The sequence below is a fragment of the Acipenser ruthenus genome, chromosome 12, assembly GCF_902713425.1.
Source record: "Acipenser ruthenus chromosome 12, fAciRut3.2 maternal haplotype, whole genome shotgun sequence".
Lineage (NCBI taxonomy): Eukaryota > Metazoa > Chordata > Actinopteri > Acipenseriformes > Acipenseridae > Acipenser > Acipenser ruthenus.
Window position 1 is genome coordinate 37613697 of NC_081200.1, and position 27565 is coordinate 37641261.

The 27565-nt window shown below is 37.4% G+C and overlaps 1 protein-coding gene across 5 annotated transcripts; it reads left to right on the top strand.

Moving 5' to 3' along the window:
• On the top strand, nucleotides 1–26469 carry LOC117417461 (zinc finger protein 644-like). 5 transcript variants are annotated; one of them, XM_034029621.3, is made up of 7 exons: nucleotides 2–167; nucleotides 3656–3706; nucleotides 17663–20674; nucleotides 21080–21649; nucleotides 23405–23530; nucleotides 23950–24052; nucleotides 24948–26469. In XM_034029621.3, exons 3-7 carry the CDS (start codon nucleotides 17677–17679, stop codon nucleotides 25135–25137), a joined length of 3987 nt encoding a protein of 1328 aa, XP_033885512.1. In that variant the 5' UTR covers nucleotides 2–167; nucleotides 3656–3706; nucleotides 17663–17676; the 3' UTR covers nucleotides 25138–26469. The 5 variants fall into 5 exon arrangements, with proteins under 5 accessions (XP_033885513.1, XP_033885512.1, XP_058891035.1 ...); XM_059035052.1 differs by lacking the exon at nucleotides 2–167 and adding an exon at nucleotides 189–313; XM_059035053.1 differs by lacking the exon at nucleotides 2–167 and adding an exon at nucleotides 825–953.
• The last annotated feature ends 1096 nt before the right edge of the window (nucleotides 26470–27565 follow it).

Consider the following 27565-nt stretch of genomic DNA (forward strand, 5'->3'; position numbering starts at 1 on the left):
GTTTCTGTGAGTTAAGCATGGTCACTGAACATCCCTGAAAGATGAATGGGTTAGCCTGCAGAAGAGCAGGCAAAATGGCGGCTGTGGAATGGATGAAGGACGATAGCGAACAATAATCAGATGTAACGATTAATGTACATACTGTTAACGTTTTCCGAAAGGCAAAGGTAGGTCTGTAATTACGGTAGAAAATGTTCAGTTGTTTGGTGTGATATTGAAGCGCCTAGCGCTGTTTTCAGCACGCCGCGTCCTGTGTTGGTTGGGTCCTTGGTATGGAGCTTATGGACACGGCTGCACACATACAGCACGAGAGGTAATGAGCAAAAGAGCCAGACATATTTATCAGGTGTTTGGGCGAATGGATTATGTTTCGATACCATTCTGTACCATGCCTGTTTGCACAATGGGTAAACGAATGGACAGACCCATTCTAAGACGTGTGTGTTGTTATATTATTAAGCATGGCTGCAATCACAAAAGTTTTCAAGAGCTTTTTGTGAGAGAAAAAAAAAAAACAGCGCCACACGAATTTCTTTTTATTTGAAGATTTTACCCGTTTTAAGTGTAAGGAGTCACTCATATATTTAAAAAACGGGGTTATTTCAGTACAAGTAATGGAAAACAATACAGTATTTTGTGCTATTGATACATTTTGAAGCGCATTTTTTAGTTAGAATTGACACCTCATGAGTTGCTGCATTCAGTGCTTTGGCAGTCTCCACATCAAACTTCCTCGGTCCAATTGGGCGCATCACAGAGTACCTGCGCGTATTGCTTCTCATCTTTCTTCAGCATGAACCCAGCCTCAGCAGTTCCTTGTCAGAACAGACGCAAGTCTCCTTTGATTTGACTACTTTAAACCCAAATTAGTTTGCATATGTTTTCAGCGACCTTGGTGTCCAACTTGATTAGTTTTTACCAGAAGTTATAAAAAGTGAGAGAGAAAGGAAGAGGTAGGCTAGCCATGCTTTTGAATCTCTTGAGTTCTATGGGCAATTCTTATATTGAACTGTTGTGGTGCTCTATTTAAATATATTTCCATAATTTTATGTTCAACTGTGCCAGCTGCAGGAACATTTATGAAGACTACAATATTTATATTTTTTTCAGTTATTGCGGAGCTTTGTGGTTGAATGTTGTCACTAATGTTTTTGTTTTGCAATTTACAAATAGGGCGGCACAACAGCGCCAGGGTCCTAGGTTCGAATCCAGCCTAGGGTACTGTCTGTGTGGAGTTTGCATGTTCTCCCCGTGTTCGGATGGGTTTTCTTCGGGTACTTCGGTTTCCTCCCACAGTCCAAAGACATGCTGTCCAGGTTGATTGGTCACTCTAAATTGCCCTCTGTGTGAGTGAATGTGTGTGTGGTGCCCTGTGATGGACTGGCGTCCCATCCAGGGTGTAGTCTCGCCTTGCTCCCTGTGTTTTATTTTAATTTAGGTTAAAATCCTATATTCTGAAAAATAAAATCAGTTTAGGTTAGCATTTGAAGTTTGTTGCATCAACTCTCAAGGCCGATGTATGAGTGCAAAATATATCTTCAAGCATGGAGGAAAGGGCCTAACAACATGAGCCTGCAACCAAATGTTATGGTATTTTACAGAAAGTCTGACCTGCTGTAAATTGTTCAAACAAACACGTTATCCACATGAGGTTTGGGGTCAGACATTTGGATCCAAACACTGATGAAAGCTGAAAAGATTAGAGTATAACTTATGTCTAAATTAGTAAAATATAGTATGTTAAAATATTTCAGTAAAGGGATATTGAAATGTTAAGTGTGGATTAGTGTGTATGTGAAATGTATCTTTGCTGGCAGAAAGATTCTATAATTTATAATTCCTTGTTTTATAACAGCATTCTATGGAATTGTATTACGTACTGTCTTTAGGCTTTTAAAAGCCTGATCTGCTACATCTTATGTCCGTCTTGTACTTTAACAAACCAGAAACCAATAACCCAGCAAGAGGCAGACAAAATGTAATCGATTATATGTATTTACTTTGGAGAAGAGTAGTCATTATTAGTTATTTATTTGTGCCGTGAAGCTGATTTTGATCTAGAAATGCAAATCTTTATAAAAAGACATCCCTCTAGAGATCAAAAGTGGAACTGCACAAAAAAGCTCTTTCAAGCAGACATTTTGTGGAATGACGTGCAGTATTCAGGAGTTCACACCACAGTGTGCCTTAGTGCATTAGACCTCTATAAAGTGGAGTTAACATTTTCCAACCATAGAAATACTTTGTTTAGAAATGGGGTTGTTTCTTAGTAAATGTTAATTGCATTATATTTGTATAGTAGTTGGTATCACAGCTGTTACTTGATCAGTACGTAGAAACAGGAGGACATGCATTCCATGTAGGGATGCAACGGTTAAGATTTCCTAAACAGAAACTGAACCGAAACCGACATTTGCATGGCTTAAAAACTTGTCCCGGGTCCGAAAAATGTATGTGGGCGGCACTGGCTGAAGGAGTTAATAGAAAACAAACCAATCATAACTGACTTGTATCTCTAATTCCAGGTGCACAAAGGCAGAGGAATTTGAAATGACAAAATAATGCATTATCTAGAAGAAAAATGAAAGATCAGTTTGTCCCCTAGTGGACATTGGTCCACATCACAAAAAAAACACAACACAATTGATCACAACAGGCAGTCTGAGCTAGTGAGACACCTAAGACCGAATGGATGGTTGTGTTTAGGTCAGGAATCACCATGCCTGGCAGTAGCCAGAACAAAAATAGGATTAGGTGCGTTGGTCAGAAGATGAAGCATGAAAATGAAGCATAAAGCTACAACAGTAGAAAGAAAGCATGGAAAGAAAGCACTGCTTACTAAGCAAGAGCACATGTTCACTTGGAGTAAGTGACAGACTTTCTCTTCAGTGAGCCATGTACTTATTCTTTCACACTACCTACTCGGTGTAAGTCACATGGCTCGTTAAAATCAGACTAAATGTCTTCATTATTTTTACCCCACTGTTCCGTCATTAATTTAGAGTTTACGTGTTCGCGTGGGTTTTCTCCGGGTACTCCGGTTTCCTCCCACAGTCCAAAGACATGCTGTCCAGGTTGATTGGTCACTCTAAATTGCCCTCTGTGTGAGTGTGTGAGTGAGTGTGTGTGGTGCCCTGCGATGGACTGGCGTCCCGTCCAGGGTGTAGTCTCGCCTTGCGCCCTGTGTATGCCGGGTTAGGCTCCGGCTCACCGCGACCCTGTAAAGGAGTAAGCGGTTAATGATAATGGATGGATGGATGGATGGATGTTCCGTCATTGATATAGCGACCAGATTTTATTTTTACTTTTTCACAGGAATATACAGTAGTGGAGGTGGTTGTGTACATTCCTCCATACTGTAAGTCGATGTCTAAAAGGTTTTTTTTTAGCTTCAGCTTTACCTTGAGAACCACTTTGGAATCGACATTCTTGAGATAAGCATTGTGGTCATGGTGAGTGACCTACCTGTGCAGAGATCTGAACTGGTGATACATCTTTACATGGTCATTTGCTTTAATGCTGGCCAAGGTAACTTACTTTGTTCTGGTAGTGACTTGACACCTGTAGTGTGTTAAGATAGTGATAAGAAATCATTGAATCTTGACAAAACTGTAATTGTATGCAACAGTAACAGTTCTTTCATTTTCTGTTGCAGGTGAGGTTTCAGATGAGAACAAAAAACACATGTTTTTTTCTGAGTGGATTGGTAAGATTGACATTATTCATTCATTCAAATGCTGCATTATGTCCCTGTATGAATTACATCACCTAAAATAGTTATGTTTACATTCTTTCATGGTTTGTTTTTTATTCTTAGAAGTGGGTGGTGCACTTGTGGTCTAAAACATGTTCTTTCAAACACAGTAGATTGAACTAAACAGTGATTGGCAATAAACATTTTTAGAGCAGTTTAGATTGTGGGATTCTTGCTAATGCTGACACAACATTTGATAGATAAGCAGTCACTACACCAAAATGAGTATTATATTGGGAGCTGAACACCCTTGCAAAAACATTGCAAGGAAGGGTGTGGCGCTCCAGCCCATTGCTTACTCAGCTGGAATGCAATGGACAGTGTTGTTCATACACATGCCATCATAAATATGTGAAAGAACGCAGAGATATAACAATGTCCACAAAGTTGTAACAACATTCTGCTTTAATCTCAGTCAAACCAACACAAACCCATCTATTGTGCTGAACGTGGTCTCTGGAATATAAGATGTGTTCATGTCTTGCTGAAAGATTGAACCCAAACTGATGTGACTGTCCAGAGTGGTAAAGTAGATGTTATAAAAAAAAGTGTTCAGCCTAATTACAAAATGTTTTTACACAAAAAATAAATAAATAAATAAATGACACATTTAAAAAATAAATCTTTTTAGGAGGAAACTAATATATGCAGCGTGGACCCGTTCACAATCTTATGCTGACAATAGGTTAGATGGCATATGATAAACCCACAGGTGGGCTACCTTATAAAAACACATGCATCCGTTGGCTGTGTTATGTTCAATTTGCAACCTCCATATGAAGTATAATTAAGTAATAGAGCTTGCATTTTAATATCCGAAAAGGTAATAGTATAGTATACAGTACATTCCAAAAAATGCAACACTTTAACCCTTTGCAGTCCATTTATTAAGTGTGCGTCAGGCGCGTCAGGTCCAATTTATTTTCACACGCGCAGTTAATTTTAGACGTGCTGTTTAAAAGTATTTTTTTTCACAGTCAAACGGGTTTAAAAGGCCCTGTATATCAACAAAGCACTCACTAGGCATCTCCAGCCCTGCCCCACCCTTTCGTTAGCTATCGCTTTCACATATGCTAAGAAATAAATAATAATAATAATAATAGTCGTACATGCCGATCAATCATCTCCTGATCACTCGTTTTATCACCAAATTCCTCAATTATGCAATCCAAGTCATTATTTTATTACTATAACATCTCAAAAAAGCTCTGCAAATGTCCGTGATAGTCTCTGTGCGCTGATGCAGTATCAGCCAGCTTGTTTCCTTGTGACCGCCCATATGGGATGCCAGGGGCAGGTATGCCTATTCATGAGATACGCCTTTTTTATTTTTTATTTTTTTATCGGCTTGTCTCGGCTCCTGTCGCTCCCACTCGGCCATTGAATGGTTTTCTCGGCTTTTTCCGGAGAAAAAACGACTAGAAACCCGTTTTTTGCATTTTTTTGATGATGTCGGACAGGGTCCGACAATGGACCGGATAGGAATAATTGCAATGTCGGACCAGGTCCGACAATGGACCGCAAAGGGTTAATAGAGTAACCTAAATGAGTTTTGATAGTTTGTGTTGGCCATTTGGAATGCATTTCTTAAGGAAGAAATGCTTTTAAAAGTAGGCATTACAAACTAGCAGAACTAGAGAGGCTGCATGCCATGCCAGTCGTTCCACATTGGTGTATAGTTTGTATAGGTAGGATTTCCAGATTAATGCATCTTGTCTGTACTGGTTTCTTAGTACAGTATTTGCCCCCCCCCCCCCAAAAAAAAAGTGTGGCTTCCATGCACAGAGAACTGGTACACGAGTGAATCTAAGCTGCTGTAGTAAAGCAAAATACCTTGTGCCTGGTTGGTTAATAATGTGTTTTACTGCTCTTGCCCAAATTGATTTTCAAATGTCAGTAGTGGGGTGTCATGTCGTTAGTAGTGAATACTGTTTCAACCAATTTCTTACGGCTCATTAATTCGGAGGTATAAAATGAGGTATGAAATGAAACTGACCAATAGGTATTGCAGATCACCATGGCTGAAAACTGGCAGAGACGTTATATATATTTCCTGTGCATTCAGGCAATACAGCATATAGGGGATCAGGTGATGCTGCGTATACTACCCTGGCTGAAAAACCCTACCCGTATGGACAGCTGACAGCTGCTGAGGAAGCATTCAACACCATGCTTGGGCAAATACGGGTAGTAGGCACTTGAAAGGGAGGTGGCGGATACTGATGAAACGGACTGAAGTCCAGCATGAGTTCATTCCCAAAATTGCCACTGCCTGCTGTATCCTCCACAAACTCTTGTCAACAACAAAATGAGATTTTCAGGAATCAGTGGCCTCCTGTGAGACAGACAGGGAAGGTTACCAGTGTTGTCAAGTCTCACGAGAAAATAAATCACAATCCCGCTTATTTTTATATTATTATAAGCAGACTTGGCAACTGTGAAGGTTATCTCAGCCGCCAGTTTCAATTGGACAGCAGTGATCTGAGGAGGCTCGTGCTGTCGGAGATGGTCTCCTTTCTTTTAAGTTGTGTTGGATTTAATGTTGTGTTAAATATTAATGATGCAAACAAATAAAACACAGTCAATACGTTCATTTGCAATTTTATTTGGTCAGTTCTGAGAGGGCATCAACAACTTGTTGGATGTTGTTGCGCTGTTTTGGGCGATTGGGCTGACTCTGACATCCAGTTTACCAACTATATTTATTAACGTGGAGGGCAGGCACGCGTTGTCTTTGGACATAGCTGGGATCAAAAAAAGGATGGGAATTAATTCAGTTAGACATTTAAGCAGCTGACTTTCTCTTCGTGTTTAGCATAGTTTTTACAGCAAGGGAACCCAAACGGAATAGGTTCCTGTTTTTTGTTGTTCAATTAACCTTTAAGAAAGAAACTATTCAAAAAACATTGTACCAGATTCTGCCGAGTCAACGCCCAGGGGCGTAAAGTCATCATTAAGGCAAAAGTGGAGAGGGGTGTTGACTCAGGCAGGGGTGAAATTACAGCCATTATTGCAGAGGGAGTATTTTTAACATTAGGTAGATTGATTACGTTTACAATTAGGCTTGATTAAAATTCAAAGGTAAAGCCCAGCACACAGTCACAACAAAGAATCAAGAAGTGCAGTTGACATACTTAATGAATGGTAAAATACAATTCAAAGCTGCTGCAGTATGTGCACTGTTTTGTCATTTCAAATCTTTCAACTTTAAAGCTGCAGTGTCCAGTGCAAAAGCACATCATGAAAACATTTGTGGGTGAAAAACGCTAAACTAAAAGGTCGCTACATTTAAAATATATATATATAAACATGTTAAGTGTATGGTCCACTAAAATAAATGGCTTTACATAATCTCTGTAGATAAGACATTGGGAGTGTCCAGTGATAAAACACAACTCGAAATAATAAATTAACGTAGCATTCAAAGTGGAACTATAGCATTAAAATGTTCAATACAAAAAAAGTTACAAGCTGTGACAGTGTCTACAAATATATATATATATATATATGGATTGTAGTGTAACAACAGGAAATCGTAATCACTCAGACTGCAGAGTCTGTATCATCTGATCCGAAACCGCTGAACTCCACGGCTTTGTCATCTGAACCGAAGGTAGCCCTAAATCATTCAATGCACAGAGCAACTGCTTCTAGGCAGTGTTTTTTATTCATGTGAGCCGCGATGTTTCCCCTCAGGCATTATTTGCGCATGGTTATTAAATAACGGAAATTAATGGTTTAAATTGGACTTTCAGCTAAAAGTTGGGGTGGGGCGATCTTTCAGACAACCCGAAAATGTGTTGAATATGTATATGTATATAGTTCTATCTCCACTGACAACTTTAATTACATCCATTGTTTGACTGAAGAGGACATTTTAATATATAACCAATCCAATATATACTTTGGTGTGCACGTGTTATTATTATTATGATTATTTTTTACTTTGTAGTTAAGTCTTTGCGATGCTAAAACGTTATTTGCCATTTAGGTTTTCTTTGCTCAGAAAATACAAACCAGGCTTTCGGTATACATCAGAATGTAATATAAAGTGTGTGTATGTTTAAACATTTAAACGCCAAGATCAAGGCTGGTCAGCGGCAAGGATAGAAACCCAGACTGCAGTTGAGCGCTTCCGCACACTTTTATTCTTTTTTTTTTTTTTTAATGATATTTTTATTGTTTTTTAAGTAAAAAACATGAGTAACAATACAGGCCAAATACCCCCCCCCCCCCCACAGTAAGTTATTAAAAAAAAAAAATTCAGTCTTATTTACTAAAACAGCTTCTCTAACAATACATCTTTGTTACTTCCCGGGTTACAGATAATTTTGCTAATACACATTTACCCCCTGCTTACTCATCCGTACCTCAACCGTATACTGTACATTCCTGCATTTACCCTGCATGGTTAACCACTATACACAAGCACACTTTTATTCTTAACAAACAAAAGGTGTAAACAAACACAAATCCAAAACAAAACACTTCAAAACAGCACCGAGCCACGGCTATCCCTGGGCGTAAACCAGGAGCACAACCTACTGCTCCCAGTCTCCTCTAAACTCTTAGCCTGTTCTGGATTGGCAGATGCATTCACTGAACTATCTCCCTCTGCTGCCTTTTGCACAAACAAGCATGTCTTTGTTCTTTAAATCGTATGTGGCCAGAGGTTCATTGACAATCAATAAATCAACCTGGCCACATTCCACATTTTTCCAATTTAACTTAATTTACATGTGGCTGTAAAAAAAGGTGGCCATCTTGGCACCAGGGTGTTCCTCCACACCTGAGCCAACATGGCTGCCAGCCACAAAAAACATATTTTTAACAGTGCATAGCCTCGGCCCTGTCACACCATTACGTACCAAATACAATTTTCTTTACATTTACTTTTGCGTTTAACAAAATAAATGAAGTTTTCATAACATTATAGTTAAAAGGGAACATTTAAAATAATAGATAGATGCCAGTTAAAAGTGCTCCAAAAAATTACAGTGGCACTTAATGGGTTAAAGATCTTACAAATAGGCAATAATGTAGAGGTCAATTGCGTGTGGTGTGGTCTTTTGTCTAGTTATCTTTTATGTTGCCCATACAGGAAGATAAGTTAAAAGTTGTCTATTGACAGGAACCGTGTGTTTGTTAGCATGCTGATATTAAGCCCTGGTGGAACAACAAAAGTTATCTTTCCACAAACACTTTTTTTTATGGCAAGAATGCTTGAAAAATACATTTATGAAAAGCATGTTATTATTTTTAAATATATAAAATTAAAAGTCTCAAATAACAAGAATTGTTAAACTTTGTTATCAAATTCTGTAGGCTAGGGGGACCCCGAATGGCTCATCCAGTTAAAGCGCTGCCGCTGGGAGCGCAGGATGAGTCATGCAGCTTGGACGGCGCCAGTTCGTGTCCGGGCTGTGCAAAGAGGCCAAACTTTGCCGGGGACTGAAGGGGGCGTCACATTTGCTCTGACGCTCCCACAGTGGGGGATGGGAAACCGACATGGATTTATTCCTCTTCATCGCGCAACAGCGAACCCTACTGGCCAGTCTCTGTTCTCCAAGATCAGTAGTCCGCCCACATCTGCTTTGCTCGCGTAAAAGCGATCTGGCTTTAGGCTAGTGAGTTCGGAGGACGCTCACACGGCCTCAGAACGTCTGTGCTGTGGGGACTCGCTGCGGTGAGGAGAAAAAACATAATTGAACATTCCAAATTGGGGGGAAAAATAAATAAAAATAATAATTGGTCACTCTAAAATTTAAAAAGAAAAAAAAAGTAATTTTGACATGCCTGCAAGCCAAAAATTAATTTTGTTGAAATTTTTTTTTTTGAATAAATGGGTAAGGGCATATTTTGAATGGACCTTCAGACCATTAAGTGGTTTCCATGTTTGTCTTTATTCGCAATTAATTTCTGTCATTGTCTGTACTTGACTTTAGTACCATTGTATACACGTTTGTCATTTCCAATCAATAAATTAATCAGGTTATGGTGTTTCAAGTGACACAGTTCACGATTTTAAAGTATTACAAGTTTGATCAATTTAAAATAATGAGTCTCAAGGGTCTGAGATACTGGTAGCCACAATTTTCTAGGACCCAAACAATGATGGTACTCCATTTAGATTTTCTGGTTGTCCAATTCTAAGTGTACCACCATCTAGGGCGAAGGTTTGCTTCAAATAAAAAATAAAAATAATACTTTGCAGAGTACAAACTGCGTGAGATTATTAAAACACCAGGTACTGTATTCCTTATCTTGTAGTGTCCTAACAGTTTCCCTGCCATAAGATAATGTATTTTACATTGCAATTAACACCAGTGAATATCAGCCCCCACATCCCTGTAGGGATGGGGACCCCTGGCGGCCTTGAGGTCCACACGGGGGGCTTGATGTATGGAACCACCTGCAGCCACAAGAGCTAAGGCAAGGGAAAAAGTGAATTGAACAATTTGAAATTAAACGAGTCATGCTTACTGTTCAAATATTGGCATTATAGTGCATCAGCAGTAAAGTTAAGTGACTTTAATATTTTATTAACACATGTACTTTACAAATGAATTTCTGGTAAACTATTTGTCTAATATCTGCCCATTCTTTTTAGATTTCCTGTATTTTTAAAAGTACAGTACTTCCTTACATTGCCACAGTATTAGTGGCACGATTCTCTTCTAGCCACTTGGTGGCAGAGTATGGCCAGTGTATTTAAATGATTTCTTATCCGGTTGTGTCAGTGTATCCGTGTATAAATAATTTAGATACACTAGTCCTGTATTGTACATTACATTGTTCCTGTGCACAAAAAATAACTTTCCAATAATATTTATTTACGTCCCCTTCTTGTGGTGCATTGTAAAATTAATATTAAATAGTCTGAATTCTCCATTGTACAATGATACTAGAATGTTTTGTGTAAAAATATCCATATTTCGTTAATAGAGACTATACCAAATATTAATATGAAAGTAGAATAATAGAAAATATATATATATATTAATAAGAATTTTAAAAAATACAGAAATAATCCCAGATTAACTAGATAGCTAACTGTGATATGTATTTTTGTTATGTACACGGCAGGTTCTACAAGAACTCATTAATGATAAATCAGAACAGACAGTCTTTGCTATCACAATATATAATTGTATCTGTTGAAACCCACAAAATAAGAAAATTGTCCACTTAATAATCAAAAGGTGTCTTGAGATGTTTTTGCTGTTCATTGAGAGTCTAAAGACAAGTGTGAAAAGAGACATTTATTTGTGGGCTGCAAGAGATGCTAGAATCAATATTACCAAACCCACAAGAATGTTGTATTGATGTGGAAGGTTTTCACACATTGAGCACCAATTAACCGAAATTTAAATTCTCTGCTGCTATTGATTGAAAGGGTAAGGGCAAAAGTTTGCCACTAAATTGGTAGCAAAGCACCTAAACCTTTGGCATTTGCTATCAAAGTTATAGTTTGAGAACACTTTTGCTCATTAATTTTGCAAGAAGCAATCATTTTTTTTCTCCTGGAGCTTGAAGTGATATTTTAGAAACCTGCTTCTGGAGTGCAGAGGTTAGATGCAATTAAGTCCATACACTGACTGAGCACACTTACTGTTAAATGCATGCTGAGTGTACTTTGGCATTCAGAACCTCTATTATTGATACAATTAGTAACACTCTGATTAACCTGTTTTTTATTTGAATTGCCTAATGAATACTGCTGTATGGGTTCACTAATAATTTGTTAATCAAAGCAAAACCATACACCTAGAAAACAAACTACAGCATACCTCTGGTCCAATAATAAAAACAAAGAAGTAGGCTACACAGTGTATCTTTTAAAGTGTGACATCATAATTATTGAAATGTATACTAAACGGATGTCTCAGCACCAGTAAATGAAACTCTAAAACTGAGCATATAATAAGCAAAAACTTGTTAGCAGCTTTAATGAGTGTTGAATCACAGCTAGAAGAAACTGCTGGTTATTTGCAACTGTAAAAAAAAAAAAAAATTCAACATATTCATGTGTCAGGGACGCCTACAAATTTTATCACACATCACGGAAAATCAAGAAAGTTGAGCCTCCACTGTTTTTCACAAACCTTTCTTATTTTTTTATCTAAAAATATGTATAAATAAATTGTAATTATTTTTAATGGCCAAGTGTGCTTCCATTTTAATCATTGTTGTTGAAGCATTAGATTGAATTACTGTTGCTGCTCTCCAAATCAGATGAAATTTACAACGGCATCCTGGCAAAAAAAAATATTCAAAAGTTAAACGGACTAAAAGTACTAACACTACAAATATTTATATGTTTTTGTGCTCGATGATAACGGGAGAGGCAGAAAGAGTCGAGGCATAGTGTAGCAATCTGTAGCTACTTACTTTCCAAACCTTTAATATCATTTAAATATCCCTCTGTAAATAAATCTTCTGAGGGGCCCAACAACAGCAGTTAAACCAAATATAAACCACATTAAAGGAGTCTAACAGTCAGAACTGCTTGAGATGAAATCTCTTGTACAATAAGACAAATTCCAAACTAGATATAATAACTTGGAAACAAAAAATAACACAATTCTACATCCAAAATTATTGAAAGCAACTTAAATATTTGCAAATATTTAGTCAAAGTATTTAATAAAAAAAATTGTCAAAGTATAAACATTTTTTTTTTTTTTTTTAATCGCACCACATTTTCTACTGGCTGAAAGAAAAGACATGATCTGCTCAACACACTGGAAACCCTTCTGCCAGAGAACTGAATAGGGCTCTTGTGAACTTGGGGTTTGATCTACTTACCTGCTCTGTAACATGACTTCACTGAACTGTCACTTGTTACCTGTCATCTTTTATCACAGAAAACCTACCTTTTTTATCAGCAAAACTCCCATCAGTGCACCACAGCGTCTTCTGTATTTAAAATGGGACTTCTTGTTTTTGAAGGTTAGTGTGAGTTCATCTAAAAAAGAAAAACACTGACAAAACTTTAAATCAGCAAAGGCTGAAGTATACAGACATGGACATATTTATTTGTAGTTGCTTGCAGGATGTATGTATGTATGTATGTATGTATGTATGTATATTACTATTATTATTGTTGTTGTTGATAACTATTTTTGGTGTAAAATGAAACATTGTAGTTGGAAACTGCCTAATTTCCAAAGCATTCTTCCTGTCTTTTAATATTGATCATTCCCTTTACTTTCCTTCAGTTGTTTTTTGTAGCCAGATTTATATCACCCTGTGGCATCCTGAGAAACTATCTTATCTTTAACATTTGGTCTCGCAGGGCATTCGCTTTATAATCAGTTTGCTTGCTCTGAGGACTGCTGTAGAGTTATCACTATCAGCCATAAAAAAATAGGCCATTGTTTCTGTCTTTTTTTTTTTTTTTTTTTTTTTTAATCTAAATTTCTACCCCAGCAGAGTCCCCGTCAAACAATGCTGGCCATTCTGATCCTGAGGTTTCAAATGTGATTGTTTTTCAATTGATCAGCACTTATTCAACCTCCCAGTAGTAAAATAAAACAGTGTTTTTTGCTGAGCCTTTGGCTGTGATCCAGCATTCACAAGAATTCCTACAAGTCTTGACTTGCATAAAAAAAAAAAAGCCTAAACCACTTTTTTCCTTTTTTAAATTACGTTCATTCTAAAAGGCATAGCTATTGAGTGGAATGCTGTGTGTTTCACCTCCAAGTTTTTTACAGTGATAAGTTGCTCCCCAACGAAATACATTCCCTTAAGCTTTGGTGGCGTCTTTCATCTGTCGGGTGCCTGCCACGACTTTTGTCTTATTTTAATACATTGGAACATGCTTTACTTTGTACCGTATCTCTAAAATACATTGAATGGACAACATTCAACAAGGCTTGTTCGGAATTTAAAATAAAAAAATAGGGGTCGATTTGGGGTTCAACCAAGGATTACTTTGAAACCCTGGATATTAGAAAAAAATAAAATTAGGCAGTTTCCAAGTACAATGTTCAATTTTACACAAAAACAAATAATGGAAAAAAATATATAGTATGTACAGGAGTGTAGTGAAACACTGAAAATCAATAGGATCTGCTTTTTACATTTGCGGGTTCACACTCCATTCTTAACAGCTTGCCAAGGCCTGTCCTGTAATCACCTGATGCCTTCTGGGTAATAGAGACCTTGTGCTGCTGCATGTCACTAGTAGCTCTTAAAGGAACTTGCATAAGTCATCGCTAACTTACATTGTTAAGCAACTTACATAATGGCTTTACAGCAGACAACTGCAGTAAGTACCGTGAAATTATTATATGGTTGCAAAAGCTATTTTCCCTGACGAAAGGCTACAGATAATTTGAGCAGGTGTCATCCACAATAACAGCCCGGTTGCTTCTGCTCATGACAAGTACAATCGAATGTACAACCCCATTGTAATGAGGAGATGCTGTTACTATGAAAATTGGTTTCATGAGTCCTGTCTTGCCCTTTTCCTAACAACCTAAAACGCCATTCTCATCAGCAAAATAAAACTAAAGGCGCCCCCACCTCACACACGCGTTTCTTTTTTGCACATAAACTGTTGTTAGTAAGTGTTTCGGCTGATTAAGTTTTTTCCTCATTGTTAACTACAGATTCCAATTGAATAATACTCTGAGTAACTCATTTGTTCTCTTTGGGAATCCGGATGTGTCAGCTTGAATAGCTGTCCTGTTTGCACAATGCTTTAAAATGCTTGCTCATGAAAGGTGTTACAAGCTCCCATTGCATTGTATAGTCGATAGCTCCTATTACCAGTACATTAAGAAGTTGTTTAATGTCATAGAATTTTATATATATATATATATATATATATATATATATATATATATATATATATATATATATAAAATGGGTTTTTTTGTACTCTGCTGTGTGTGTGTGTGTGTTGGAGCTCTCTTCATAACAAAGCAGCAGTTCCCTGACTCAGGCGTTTGGACATGGAGGGCTGACCATTCCTAGTGGTACCTCCCCTGCTGTGGTCTGAAAGCTATCGGTTATGTAGAAAGTCAACATAGATGATAGTTTTTCTTTGTCTGGTATGACATGTTTGGCTTTTTTCTGACACTCTAAATCAACTTATCTCTCAAGTCGTAAATGGCATGTTTTGGTATGGAAAAAAACTTGAAAATACTTGGTCTCTGTTAATAGGTAGAAGAAGCCTTCAGTATTATAAGTGCGGATATTATTATTTGTTTATTTAGCAGACGCCTTTATCCAAGGCGACTTAGAGACTAGGGTGTGTGAACTATGCATCAGCTGCAGAGTCACTTACAACTACATCTCACCCGAAAGACGGAGCACAAGGAGGTTAAGTGACTTGCTCAGAGTCACACAATGAGTCAGTGGCTGAGGTGGGATTTGAACCGGGGACCTCCTGGTTACAAGCCCGTTTCTTTAACCATGGACCACACAGCCTCCTTAACTACCACATTCCCACCATTTTACCGTACTACCGAAAATCTACTACAAATCTGTGCTTTCTATAAACGCTCAAATCTACTACAAATCTGTACTTTCTATAAACACTCAAATCTACTACAAATCTGTGCTTTCTATAAATGCTCAAATCTACTACAAATCTGTGCTTTCTATAAACACTCAAATCTACTACAAATCTGTGCTTTCTATAAACGCTCAAATCTACTACAAATCTGTGCTTTGTATAAACGCTCATTCAGACCTGTCCAGCACAGAATTTATCAACTTTCATAATTTTATTTAGACCAAAAATAAATCTGTTTTTAAAGTCCAGACCGCATGCATTTCCCACTAACTTAACACCTATTAAAATAACAGCATGTGGTGACTTTGATGCAAACCATTAATTTTGATCTCAACAGCATGTGTACCATCCCTCAAGACCTCTAATCAAGGTCATAATTCAACAGAATTATTTATTTTCTTATGTGGATATACTCAAATGCCTTAACCTAAAACTGTGGGGATACAAATGATACAGCAGACTGATTTATGTGTGATCGTATTTTTATATAACATCTTATATTTCTTGTGACTTTTCCATTCTCATATATGTCGGTTTTCCATCTTAGTTATCAGAATGTTATTGTGATTCTATATCTTTTTTCCTTGGGGTATTGGCAGAATGGTTTGAGTGTGTAAGGTAAGAATCGTGTAAAATGAATACTTTCTTATAAATACTGTAGTCATTTCTTTTAACCAAAAAAAAATGTGCTGCAAAGGATTGCTGACAGGAAGTTCATATGCTTTTATTAAATAGCCCAGGAAGCCTGCTCTGAGGAATAACAGAATAATTATGATAATATGCAATTATCACCTCTTTTTTTTGTGCTGTAATCTCAAGATGTAGTGTAATGTGGGTGTTGCTGCAAGTGCTGATAGTTTGCAAAAATACTGACATTTGAGTTTTCCAAGTCAATAAGATTTCTGTGTTTTATGTACTGTAGTAGTGGTCTGTAACCATCTTTACCATATGGGTTGAACAGCAGACTTTCAACTAAAAATGTGTGTATCACAAGGTGGTGCAAAGTCATTACCAAATTCTAAGAGATCCGTGTGAAAACGTTGATTCAGGTCCATGTTTAGAAACGGAAAAGGTTAGAAAAAATTCTAATTTATCAGTAAAAAGAGATTTGTACAAATGTTCAGCGTCAAAACTGTTCCATATGGAATCAGGAAGTAAACTTGTACAGGCTTTTGAAACAGAAAGCCTGTTAATGAGCTTTATAATTTGAGAGCAGACAATAATATTCTGATAGCTTGCCACCCTGCTGTTCAGAGGGTACCAATGAAGTTTGCTTTAAATGCAAGGCGTCTGTTCTTTCTCTGAACCCCTAACACCAGAACAGATGGGTAGGATATGGAGCACGGAAGGTTTTACCTCAGAGGTGGTAACAGTGAAGCCACTCATTAACACTGAATTTACCACTTCGTTAGCAACGTTGCTTCCTGTTGCGAAAAGCTAGTATTGGATGTCAAATCAACTGAGCGTACATTTGTCTAGCTGTATGATTATAACAAGCTTGGGCATTTTTAAACACAAACATTGATTTCAACCACTTCGTTTCATTTTAAGGCTTGAGTTAAATTAATAGACTACATTACGTCTCCTCTTTTTTACTGCGATTTTTAGGTTTTATTAAGTACTAAAATATTTAAAGTGATTTCTTTCAGTGTTTCACTACACTCCTATACATACTAGATATCTTTTATTTCTATTTTTTTGTGTAAAATTCAATATTGTAGTTGGAAACTGCCTTTTTTTCCTAATATCTAGGGTTTCAAAGTAATCCTAGTAGAGGAATGTCTGTGACATCCATATTCAATCTTATTTTTAAAAATCTCTGTTTGTTTTTATAGTCATTAATGTTTTTGCTTCAGATTTTTAACGCCTGTTTGTATGTGCCCACCTCTTAGGTTCTGAGTATTTAACACAAGCTCTTCATGCTGGGGACTATTTTAGCACCATTTTAGAGTGATAAGATGGAATACCATCTCATTGGAGGTGTGTTTTGTTCCCATGGAAATTGGTCAATTTTAGCAACAGCTGAGAGTTTTAAAGGGAGAAGGAGGAAGGTTGTAACCCAAAAGGTGTGGAATCCTTATTCTCTCCTCAATTAAAGTCCCCGCTAGAGTATTGAAAGCTAACAGCAGGATTTGTTATGCATGGAAATGGGGAAAATTGGTGTTGAATAATAATGGGATTGCCATCTGTAAATCTTATTTTCAGGAATCAAAATACTGCACACAAGGCTATTGTTTATGCTCGAGAATATTATTAACATGTGTAGTTGACTAGTATTCAGGAGCAGAGAGCATCAATTCCACCAGAGTGTGTGTCATTTACTTATTATGTTATGGTCCATTTATTTTTTTTTATTAATTTATTAATTTATTTTTTTTCAGAATAAACTGTAAGAATGGCTGATTTGAAGGAGAATGCAGGTGCTAATGAGGAGACCAATTATGACTGTGTTAGTGACCGTCCGAATGCAACACCAACATCATTAAAGAGTCAGGCATCATCAAGGAAGAACAATACTTCAAGTCTGCCTGAACAGCTGTCCGGGGACAGTTATGAAAAAGCCTTAAATGGAGCCCAGCCATCTCTATTTGTACATAGTGGTGTTCCTGCTGTTTCTATTGAAGACTTCACCTTGCCTAAAGGAACTGTTGTTAATGGACCTGTTTCACACTCCACCTCAAATAAGCTTTGTGTCCTGAAGAAAGGCAGTGTTTCATTAAGTGCTGCCCAAACCTCAGGGCAGCCTGCTAAAGTTTCAAGCCCTGAGGTTTCACAGAGAGTTCATGAGCTTAAGATTCCCACTCCGCCAGCAGCTCAGAAAACAACACAGCAGCCATTGCTGTTTTTTGTCCCCAACATAGTGCCTGTCCAAACTCTGAGTGGTGCCAGCATACAGCTACCTAGTGCAGCTGCCACCGAGTCTGAGGTGGAAAAGACAAGTAGAGATGAGGAAAAAGCAGAGGAAACACCCGTCAGTGAAACAAAGAAAAGTGAAGAGATTAAAATGAGGAATACCAGAAGAATGGAATGTACAATGGCATCTTCAGAAAGCTCCTCGGATGAATATGACAGCGACCATGACCTGAACTGGGATCCTCAGAAAGAGTTTATGCAGTTCCTGTTGGACGATAACGATCACGATTTGGAGAAGGAGGTAGATGTAGCCCCCCAACCTACAGGTGAAAGAAGACGAAAGCGCAAGATGGATATAATCGAGATGGAAGACCTTTCTGAAAATGACTATTCTGATGTACATTATCCATCCAAAAAATCTAAAATAGTGGATGTTTTTGAATATGAACCAAGTTCTGCCAACCATGTTTCGATTAACAAAGTACACACCTATAAAAAAAAGCATGCAGTGCAAACAGCCGTGGATTCTCGAACAAACTTCCCCTGTGAGACAGTGGAGGCGATCAAGCAGTTTATTTTCAGCTCGCCAGCAAAGAAATGGCATGATGGAAACAAGAAGACTGACCAGTTTCCTTTTGTGGGAAACAAGTTTTCAAAGAAAAAGACTGCGCCATCACCAGTCTTTGGTGCTGAACAAGAGCCGTCGTTTTACCCGTGCACAAAATGCAATGTTAACTTTAAGGAGAAGAAGCACTTGCACAGGCACATGATGTACCATTTAGATGGGAGCACCCAGTTTCGTCACGTGGATGTTCCAAGGCCCTTTATATGCAAAGAATGTGGACGCTCGTTTCGTGATCGCAACTCTCTACTGAAACACATGGTTATCCACCAGGAGAGGAGAGAGAAGCTGATGGAGGAAATCAAAGGTCTAAAAGAACTGCAGGATGAAGGCAGGTGTGCAAGATTACAGTGCCCACAGTGTATATTTGGAACCAATTGCCCCAAAACATTTGTTCAGCACGCTAAAACACATCAAAAAGATAAAAGGTACTACTGCTGTGAGGAGTGTAACTTCATGGCAGTAACCGAACATGAACTGGAGTGTCATCAAGTTGATGCCCATGGTGCTACAGTGAAGCCCACATACATAATTATACAGAATCCGCAGACCAAAGGTGAGAAAAATGTAACAGTGAAGTACGATTTGCACAGCCCTCTTAAAAAATTAACAACATACACTTGTAAAATATGCCCTTTCAACACATCAAGAGAAAATGTCCTTAAAAAACATGTAGAGTATATACATCAGCAGCAAAACTGTGAAATGTCTAGAGCTGCCATTGAACAGCAGAAATCCATAAATGAATTCAAGAAAGCAGGTACCTACAGACTGCAGATGAATCCGAAATACGGTTTGGAGAAAGACATTTTCAGAAAGGTGCCCGAGAAGCCATCTTCGTCGGGTAGTTTTTCAGGACTCCTTAGAAAGAATTTAAATAGACAGAAAGCAAGGAAAGGGGCAATCAACTCATTGGCAGCTAAATGGAGTCAAAGCAGTTCTACCAATAAATCATCTTATTTACAAGGGACTGACAAGCAAAACAAGCTATTCCTTCATCAGCAAGCTGGAGAAACTGATGCAACAACAGAGTGTCTTCACAGAGATGCAGAAGAAAACTACACTGAGAGAGAGCCACAATATGGAAACTTGTTTCCATTAAACCATAAAAAGCGAAATGCTAACCCAAGCTACGCTAAGCTGCTTGTTTCAAACGAAGAAGAATCCAGTAGTTTCTTTCCCAGTTTTGATTCTGACCAGAGCGTAGAGGAAAGTAAGGACTTGGTCGGCAGGAATTTAAAAGAAGGAAGTTGTATAGGAAAAGATGTTTTGAATTCAGACAGCATCCTTGATGATCAGTATCCAGATGCTCTTCAGAAAAAGACTGCTGTGGTTTTACAGAAACTAAACCCACATGTGAAGGAGGAGGAGAGTGATGATTATTATTATGATGATCCTGCAGAAGACAGCTTTGAAGACACGTATGACTTCAGTGACTATACAAGCGAAGCTACAGCCAATTTTCTAGACTGCAGTGAAAATGAGCAAAACCCTTATGCTAGGAACTACTTTATCCGTAGGCAGAGGAGTCCAGTAAAAGGGGATAGGGGTTTGGATAACCGCTCTGTCAGCAATACCTATGAGAACGATAGCGGAGCAATACACATGTTTAAAGTGAAGGAGGAATGCATTGAAATGGAAGTTTGCTCAGAAACTCAAGAATCTGGTTTGGTGCCGCACAATGATTCCTGTTCAGATTTGGATTTGACACCGTTCTCTGTTGAGAGTAAATCCTGCCCTTACTGCCCTGCTATTTTTGAGTCTGGTGTTGGCTTGTCCAATCACGTCCGAGGGCATCTTCACAGAGTGGGTCTGAACTATAACGCACGGCATGCTGTTTCGCCTGAGCAGGTAGCATCACAAGACAGAAAGCCACGCATCCGAAGAAAGCTTGGCACTATAAGGCGAATTAAAAAAGGTAATTTTGTTTTTGTTTTCATTTATATTCATGGGTTAAACTATATGTTGTTTTGGGGGTATTTCAATGAAATCAAAGTGGGAGAGTTAGCAAACAGTAGTAAATTAAGTGGGGTATAGTGGATTATTGTATCTTGGTTAAAGGAATGATAAGACATGCTTTAATATCCATGCAAAATCCTGCCTCTTATTAGCACTAGCAATGTTATTACTGGTATTAAAAACTTTAATTGTCCATAATGCACATTAAAAATGGTTGTTGGTTATGTGTACTTAATTCCTTTTCTTTGCTATGTGACAAATGTGGTCCAATTGTCTTGCATTAACTTACTTTTAGAATTAAATTGGGTGTTTTTTTGTTTTTTTGGGGGGGTTCAAGAGAGTTAATGTTGTTTTGTTTTGATAGCGGAGAAGTCTGAGTCACAAACTGAACACACATGTCCTTTATGTGGAGGATGGTTTGACACAAAGACTGGACTGTCCAATCATATCCGAGGTCATTTAAGAAGGCTCGGTCAACCAAAACAAAGTGCGAGTAAATCCCCTGTATGTATTCTAAATGAGATTATGCAAGACAAAGAAGAATATAAAAACATAGTCAAGATTCTGAACAAAAAACAATTTTTATCGAGACCATACGTTTCTCAAAAGTTTGCCACCAGTGATGGCCTGTTCCTGTCACCCACTGGAATACCAGTTAAAATTCAGCATGCCAGTCAGGAAACAAAACCATGGGGCACATCTGCATCTCAGCATGAAGAGCAGAGTCTGGAAAACAAACCAAATGAGGCTAAACCAGTCAAAAGCCCTTCAAGTTCACTGATTGAGCTTCTGAAGAAGAAGAAAATGGAAGAGGAAAGGGACATGAACCAGAACCTCTCCCACACAGCGAGAAAGCGACTCGCTGGATCTCCTTCCAAAGAGAATGTTGTAGCCCATCATCATCCAATGAAGGTGGATCTAAACTGGCAACCAGGTAAGGGTTTTTCGAACATTTAACAGCTCAGATTTACTAAGCTTTTGCAAAAAACCTGATGGCACAAGTGCAACTCAGGATGTTAATTTGTTTTTTCACCACGAAAATCTTGGTCAGTGTACCAAACGTACCATATTCATGGAATGTATCTGGAGCGAGAGCAAAAGAGCAAACTCAGTAAATCTGGCCTCATAATATTTTCTTAATTTACAGTCTCAGAGTTCCCTACAGACCTTTTTGGTGTGTTGGTGGTTTTTGTTTGTTTCCTTGTAAGACATTTGATTGCAATTTTTTTTTTTTTAGTATCTAAATTAAGCACTTTTGTTCTTCACTGTACTGAATTTGAAAAAAAATGTTAGCGAAACACATAGGATACAAGCTAGACATGTTACATCTCAAGTACCCAGTAATGATTCTCCCTATGATGTCTCAGATGTTAAAGTGATGTTCTTTTCTTTAACACAAAGACACGAGAAGCAGAACAGAACAAACTAATCTGCATTACTCTGTGCACATTAAATGTAATGAATGTACAAAAGCCCTAAACAAAGTGTTTTGTTTTGCAGCTGTTTTGTATATTTTAACACCTCTGCATCCTGCATCATTTAGGTAATGTTAAAAGTGCCGTGCTTCATTCTTGGAAAGGATTGGAAGAGTTCAAAAAGAATTACAGTTTTTAAAAAAGCGTTTTTATTTTAGAGGTACTGTTACTGTTGTCTCTTGGGTTCCCCCACCTCCAACGTCTCTGTGGGTTTAAACAAATAGTCAAATAAGAGAGCGGGCAATCACAATATAATTATTGTAATGTTCATCTATCTTTTGAAATTCAAATTAAGCAGATTATATGATGTATCTGTTATGCTTACTTACCTTTTTTTTTTAATGCTTGTCGAAATAAAGGGGAACGCAATTGGATGCTGTCTTATGTATGGCAATGAAAAACGTCTTCCAATTTTATACTGACACCTGAATGAGCTATTGAAGGCAATATCCTTTGAATTGCTTCTCTGATTTTGAGAAAACTTTGCATGTAGTATAAGAAAATATTCTGCATCCGGTTGAGGTACTGAAACCTGTTATGTGTGATTTCTATCCTTCAGAGAAATGTACAGTATGTTACTGACATCATCTTATGGGATGTATTTGTTGTCAATTGGGATCACAAAACATTTCAACAGGATGTTGCTTGGATATAAATGTAAGATGTAAAGGCTTGGGGTCCTGTATAACTTTCCAAAATGTATTTTGCAGAACCCTGTTTAGTTGTAAATCAGAATCCATCTGGAATTATCCATGCCTGTAGAATCCCAGTTGCAGGCTCCTTCCAGTACTTCCTGATTCCTGTGGGGGAGGGGACAACATTTAAAACTACTTGGCCTATAGGGGAGATTGGCTTTAACAATGTCTAAATCAATTCGTTAAAAAACAGTACTATCATTTTCCAGACAGATGGTGTGAAACTAAAGGAAGCTGTTTTCTAACAGTCTTTGATATATGTCACTGTCATTGGTTACTGTTGCTAAAATACTTTTTATTTTTACAGCTAAAACTGTTTTTTTTCTTTAAGGAATCAGTTGAATCCCTTACAAGTGCAATATTAAAATCAAAAAATAAATATGGATTTAAGTTAAAATTATTTGCATGAGCCTTTTGAAAGCATTTCCTGCAAAACATTAAATACATAAGTTTTGCCTAATTATTATTTTTGTTTTGTGTTTTTTTTGTTTGTTTGTTTGTTTTTTTTTTTTTTTACAGAAAAAGGTGAACTTAATAAGAAAATCTGCGTGCATTGCAACACAACGTTTCCTAGTGCAGTTAGTCTGTCAAACCATGTGCGAGCCTATGCACGGAGGAAAAGGGCCGCAATTCTGGATGGAACAAGTAAGACTTTTATAAATCAATCTTATCAAGTAAACCTGTATTAAAAGACCAGCTGATTTCATGATGATCCCAACTGGACATTGAGCAACCCTTCAAATTGCAACTTCGTTCTCTCGTTCTCTCTAAATGTTGCTGCTATGTCTGGCCCACCCAGAACATTAAATGATGAATAAGTCATGAATAAACCACATTGGATTAACTTGATTGCAGGTTCTGGTTGCTTTTCTTAATTCATCCATAACTAATGACAGAATTGTATTTTTTAAATCAGTCCCTTTTGCAGAAACTGCCATGTGGTAAAGTAATACAAGAACATGGATGAACATGGAAGTGACAACACTTTTGATCTAGAAGATTGTGTAAAACATCTAAAACTTGAAAAATGGTTTTATTGTTTGTTTTTTTGGGGGGGCGGTTAGCTTATGACTGCAAACAGAGGAAGCCCAGATCAAGGCCTGGAACAAAGAAAAAGATGTATCCATTACCTCACACAGCTGATGAAACCTACAGACTAACTTGCAGGTATAATACTTTTTACTAGTTATTTCTGAATGTTCAGTTTTATAATGAAGAATGTGTAGTTGCTGCTAGAAGTGAAATAAATAAATCATTCACTGGTTAGGCCTCAGGCCTGTAGAGATTTGTACATTCGTACCTGGAGTAAAGATCTATTCAGACCTCAGGACATTTGGTAAAGACGCCTTACAGATCCTTCTCAAGTGTTACTTGGATTTGTAGAAGTGCATTACAGGATGTTGCTGGAGACCTGAAGGATGGGCCTGCAGCCGGAAATATTCTGTATGAATGTGCACTGTAGGAGGGAACTGTAGGACCCAGTCTTCAGTTTGAGCACCAAGGGAGATCAAGCAGATTAAAGCTGTTCAACAGGGGCTGGACAGACTATTAGAAACACCTGCTGACAGAACCCTCTCAATGGGGGGGTAGGCCCATGTTTCCAGGCAGGGTGGCACAGGATTTCATATGCCCAGGCTGCAAGGTGTAAGTTGTTCTGGAGTGAATGCTTCTTGATAATTGCTGCCTCTCAGTTGGGATGAAAATCTAAAAGTTTTTCAGAAAGAGTGGCCCATAAAGGGCCTTAACTTTTGAGAGTGCACTATTCACCTGACAATTGAAACATACTATAGTATTTTAAATGTTTAGTACATATGGCAGGTGTTTTTTGTTTTTTTTTTTGGGGGGGGGGGGGGGGGGTGTCTAACCCCTGTAACTTTAGTTAGTTTTACAACCTGGGTATTACTTTTATATTTATTTTGGTGTGTTCCGAGTTGTCAACCTTTACTCTATCTATTATATGTTTTGTACATAAAATAATAATAATTAAGAAAAAAAAAGGTTAAAGAGGTTTTGGTAACACATGGTACATATTATAATGGTCTGTTTTACAAATGTTGTTTAGGTTCTGTGACCTAGTCTTCCAAGGTCCGCTGTCTGTCCAGGAGGATTGGATCAAACACTTACAACGGCACATAATGAACGCAAATGTCCCAAGAACTGGTGCTGGCATGGTGGAGGTGGTGCCACCCAAAGAGGTGTCTGCAGTACCTGAACAGGCAGCTCCTTTACTGGTGCCGCAGGCAGTCTTGTGATTTAAAGCAAAGCTTAAAAACAATGTTCTGATCCAAAAGATACCGAATATATATTTTATAATGCATACCCACTGTACCACCCCCCTTTTTTCAACATCTTGCTATCATTCATAAAAATAAAAATAACAAATTTATCCAGAGATTTAAATAAAATAATAACTTGGTCTTGAGTCTAAACTCACACATCACTTCTGTATTGCTGGTCATTTGGGGTATTTTTCACTGAATTTAAGCAGGGTTCGAAACACAATTTAAGGATAGTCATTGATATGATGTTTTTCTTTCCAATGGTACATGTAATTCACCGTGTGAATCCACTACCAAAAGAAACAACCCATACCTCAAATCATATTCTGTGCATAGCCAGTTATAGAAAATACTGTTTGTGTGTAGTAGGTCAATTTTGCATGTACTGTAAACAGCCTTACACTAAAACGGTTTCAGGTAGAATGATTTTCATACTAGGCTAACAGTATTAAACATTACCTGTAGAGATCATTGTAAGTGCTTTAAAATATTTTCAGACGATAATCTTTACAATAATTTCAAATGGGTGCCACACCCACCAGAACCAGGGTGACTGTTTTTGGTTCTCTCATTATAACTTAACTATCTAAAACAAACGTACAATGTGAACATTTCAGTCGTTTTTTCTAGTTAACTGGTTTCCAGTAGTGTTTTATGCAACGAAAAATCTGTTAAACGTAAATTCAATTTTACATGCAAGATCCTTTGTAAATATAAAACTTGAGAGGACTGTTTTTTTTCTAAAAAATACTACTAATAAAAAATATATATTAAAAAATAAAAAAAATAAAAAAACTGGAATTAAAACTGAGACCTTTTCTGAAAGTTTCAGTTTTATAAAAATGAAACATTCATGACTATTAATAATACGCTTGTTGGTGAAATTGTATTCTGTCTTATTACATTGTTCAAGAGCGTAGTTGTTATTATTAAGAACCCTGATGTAAAACTACCTTATTTAAATTGATTAACTGTGTCAGGGTGTGTGCTGAGAATCTTCTACATAAAGCTTTTTATTATTATTATTATTATTATTATTATTATTATTATTATTATTATTATTATTGCAAACACATGCTAATGGTGCTGACAATTATTTTATGTTACATTTGCTAAAGAATGTTTTTAGTTTGAATAATTCTAAAAAGTCGTGAGTTTCTCAGTATTGAATGTAATGGAAGCAAAGGTAAACTCATTTGTTTGTATTAATTTCTGGATGTAATGGGATGCGAGTATGTGCTGTGTAATCATTCAGCTTGTCGCTGTAGATAATAGCTATCTTCTGCTGAATAAAAATGTGAATTGGGGAGATTGTTTTGTTTTTTGCCTCCTGTCAAAGGTGTAACTTAATGTAGTGAAAAACTAATTTTACTATATTTTTAGAACAAATCATTAGTTTCTTCTTATTAATAAAACAGTTGGTTAAAGCATATTAATTTGAATATTAAGAGAAAATGTAGTAAATGTGTATATACACTTCACAATGTAATTCTTCAGTTACTCCTGAAATCAGTCTTGACAGATACATGCCATATCTGTATAACTTGTATCATGTTAATGTTTATTATATCTATATATCTATAACAACATATATTTTTTTTTAAATCAACATTAAGCAAAGGGACCGTTATCCGAAGAAACTTTTTCATAGCAACCAAGTGACTTAATGGACCTCCCTAGTATTTTCCAGTATATTCTAACCATGTAAAATGGGGGCCAGATTCTTCTTCTATATTTTTTTCTATTCTTTGGAGCAGATTTGAGGCCCAGGACTGAGTTGCAGGGAATGTTCATATCAGGATTAAGTTGCACTCACAGAGCTGTGAGGGGAAGCTGTTACAATGCCAGCCTGCAGCCACAATCGAGAATCACCAAAGGAAACAAATAAGTACATTTTGAACAGTGGTAACTACAATTAGTTAATTGCGTTTAATTTGCATTGTGCTCGACTTTAGCATGAAACACTCTTTCCTGTGCTGCCCGTCCTATATCTGGCCTTTCCCATACTTAAGAATAGGTTCTGTATTGTTAAAAAAATATTTAGGTGAAAGCGAGGTACACCTTAAATAAAACGTTATCTCTGCAGCTTTCTAAAAGTCTAAACGCCTTTTGACGATAGAGATGCCCCTAATTTCTCTCAGAGGACTCGGGTATGCCATTTTGTGGGACAAGCTGCTGCTTGGTGCAGCTGCAATTTGATACATGTTTGTAATAGGTTTGCTAAAGATCAATGGCAAAGGGCTAATCCTGCAGTTCACCATTTCATCCCGGGCAGTATTTAAACCAGTGATCAAAGCTGTACAAACCAATTGCCATCATAGCGGTCTAAAGGGAATCGGAGTACATTAATGCCTTTTTCTTTGGGGATAATTGTGAGGCTTGGTGGCTTCATTAGCTCCCA

Excerpts from the sequence above, each read along its gene's own strand:
- LOC117417461 (XM_034029622.3), top strand. The coding sequence starts at position 17,677 with ATGGCTGATTTGAAGGAGAATGCAGGTGCTAATGAGGAGACCAATTAT. Across the intron at positions 20,675-21,079 it reads TATAAGGCGAATTAAAAAAG|CGGAGAAGTCTGAGTCACAA; the intron begins GTAATTTTGTTT and ends TTGTTTTGATAG. Across the intron at positions 21,650-23,404 it reads GGATCTAAACTGGCAACCAG|AAAAAGGTGAACTTAATAAG; the intron begins GTAAGGGTTTTT and ends TTTTTTTTACAG.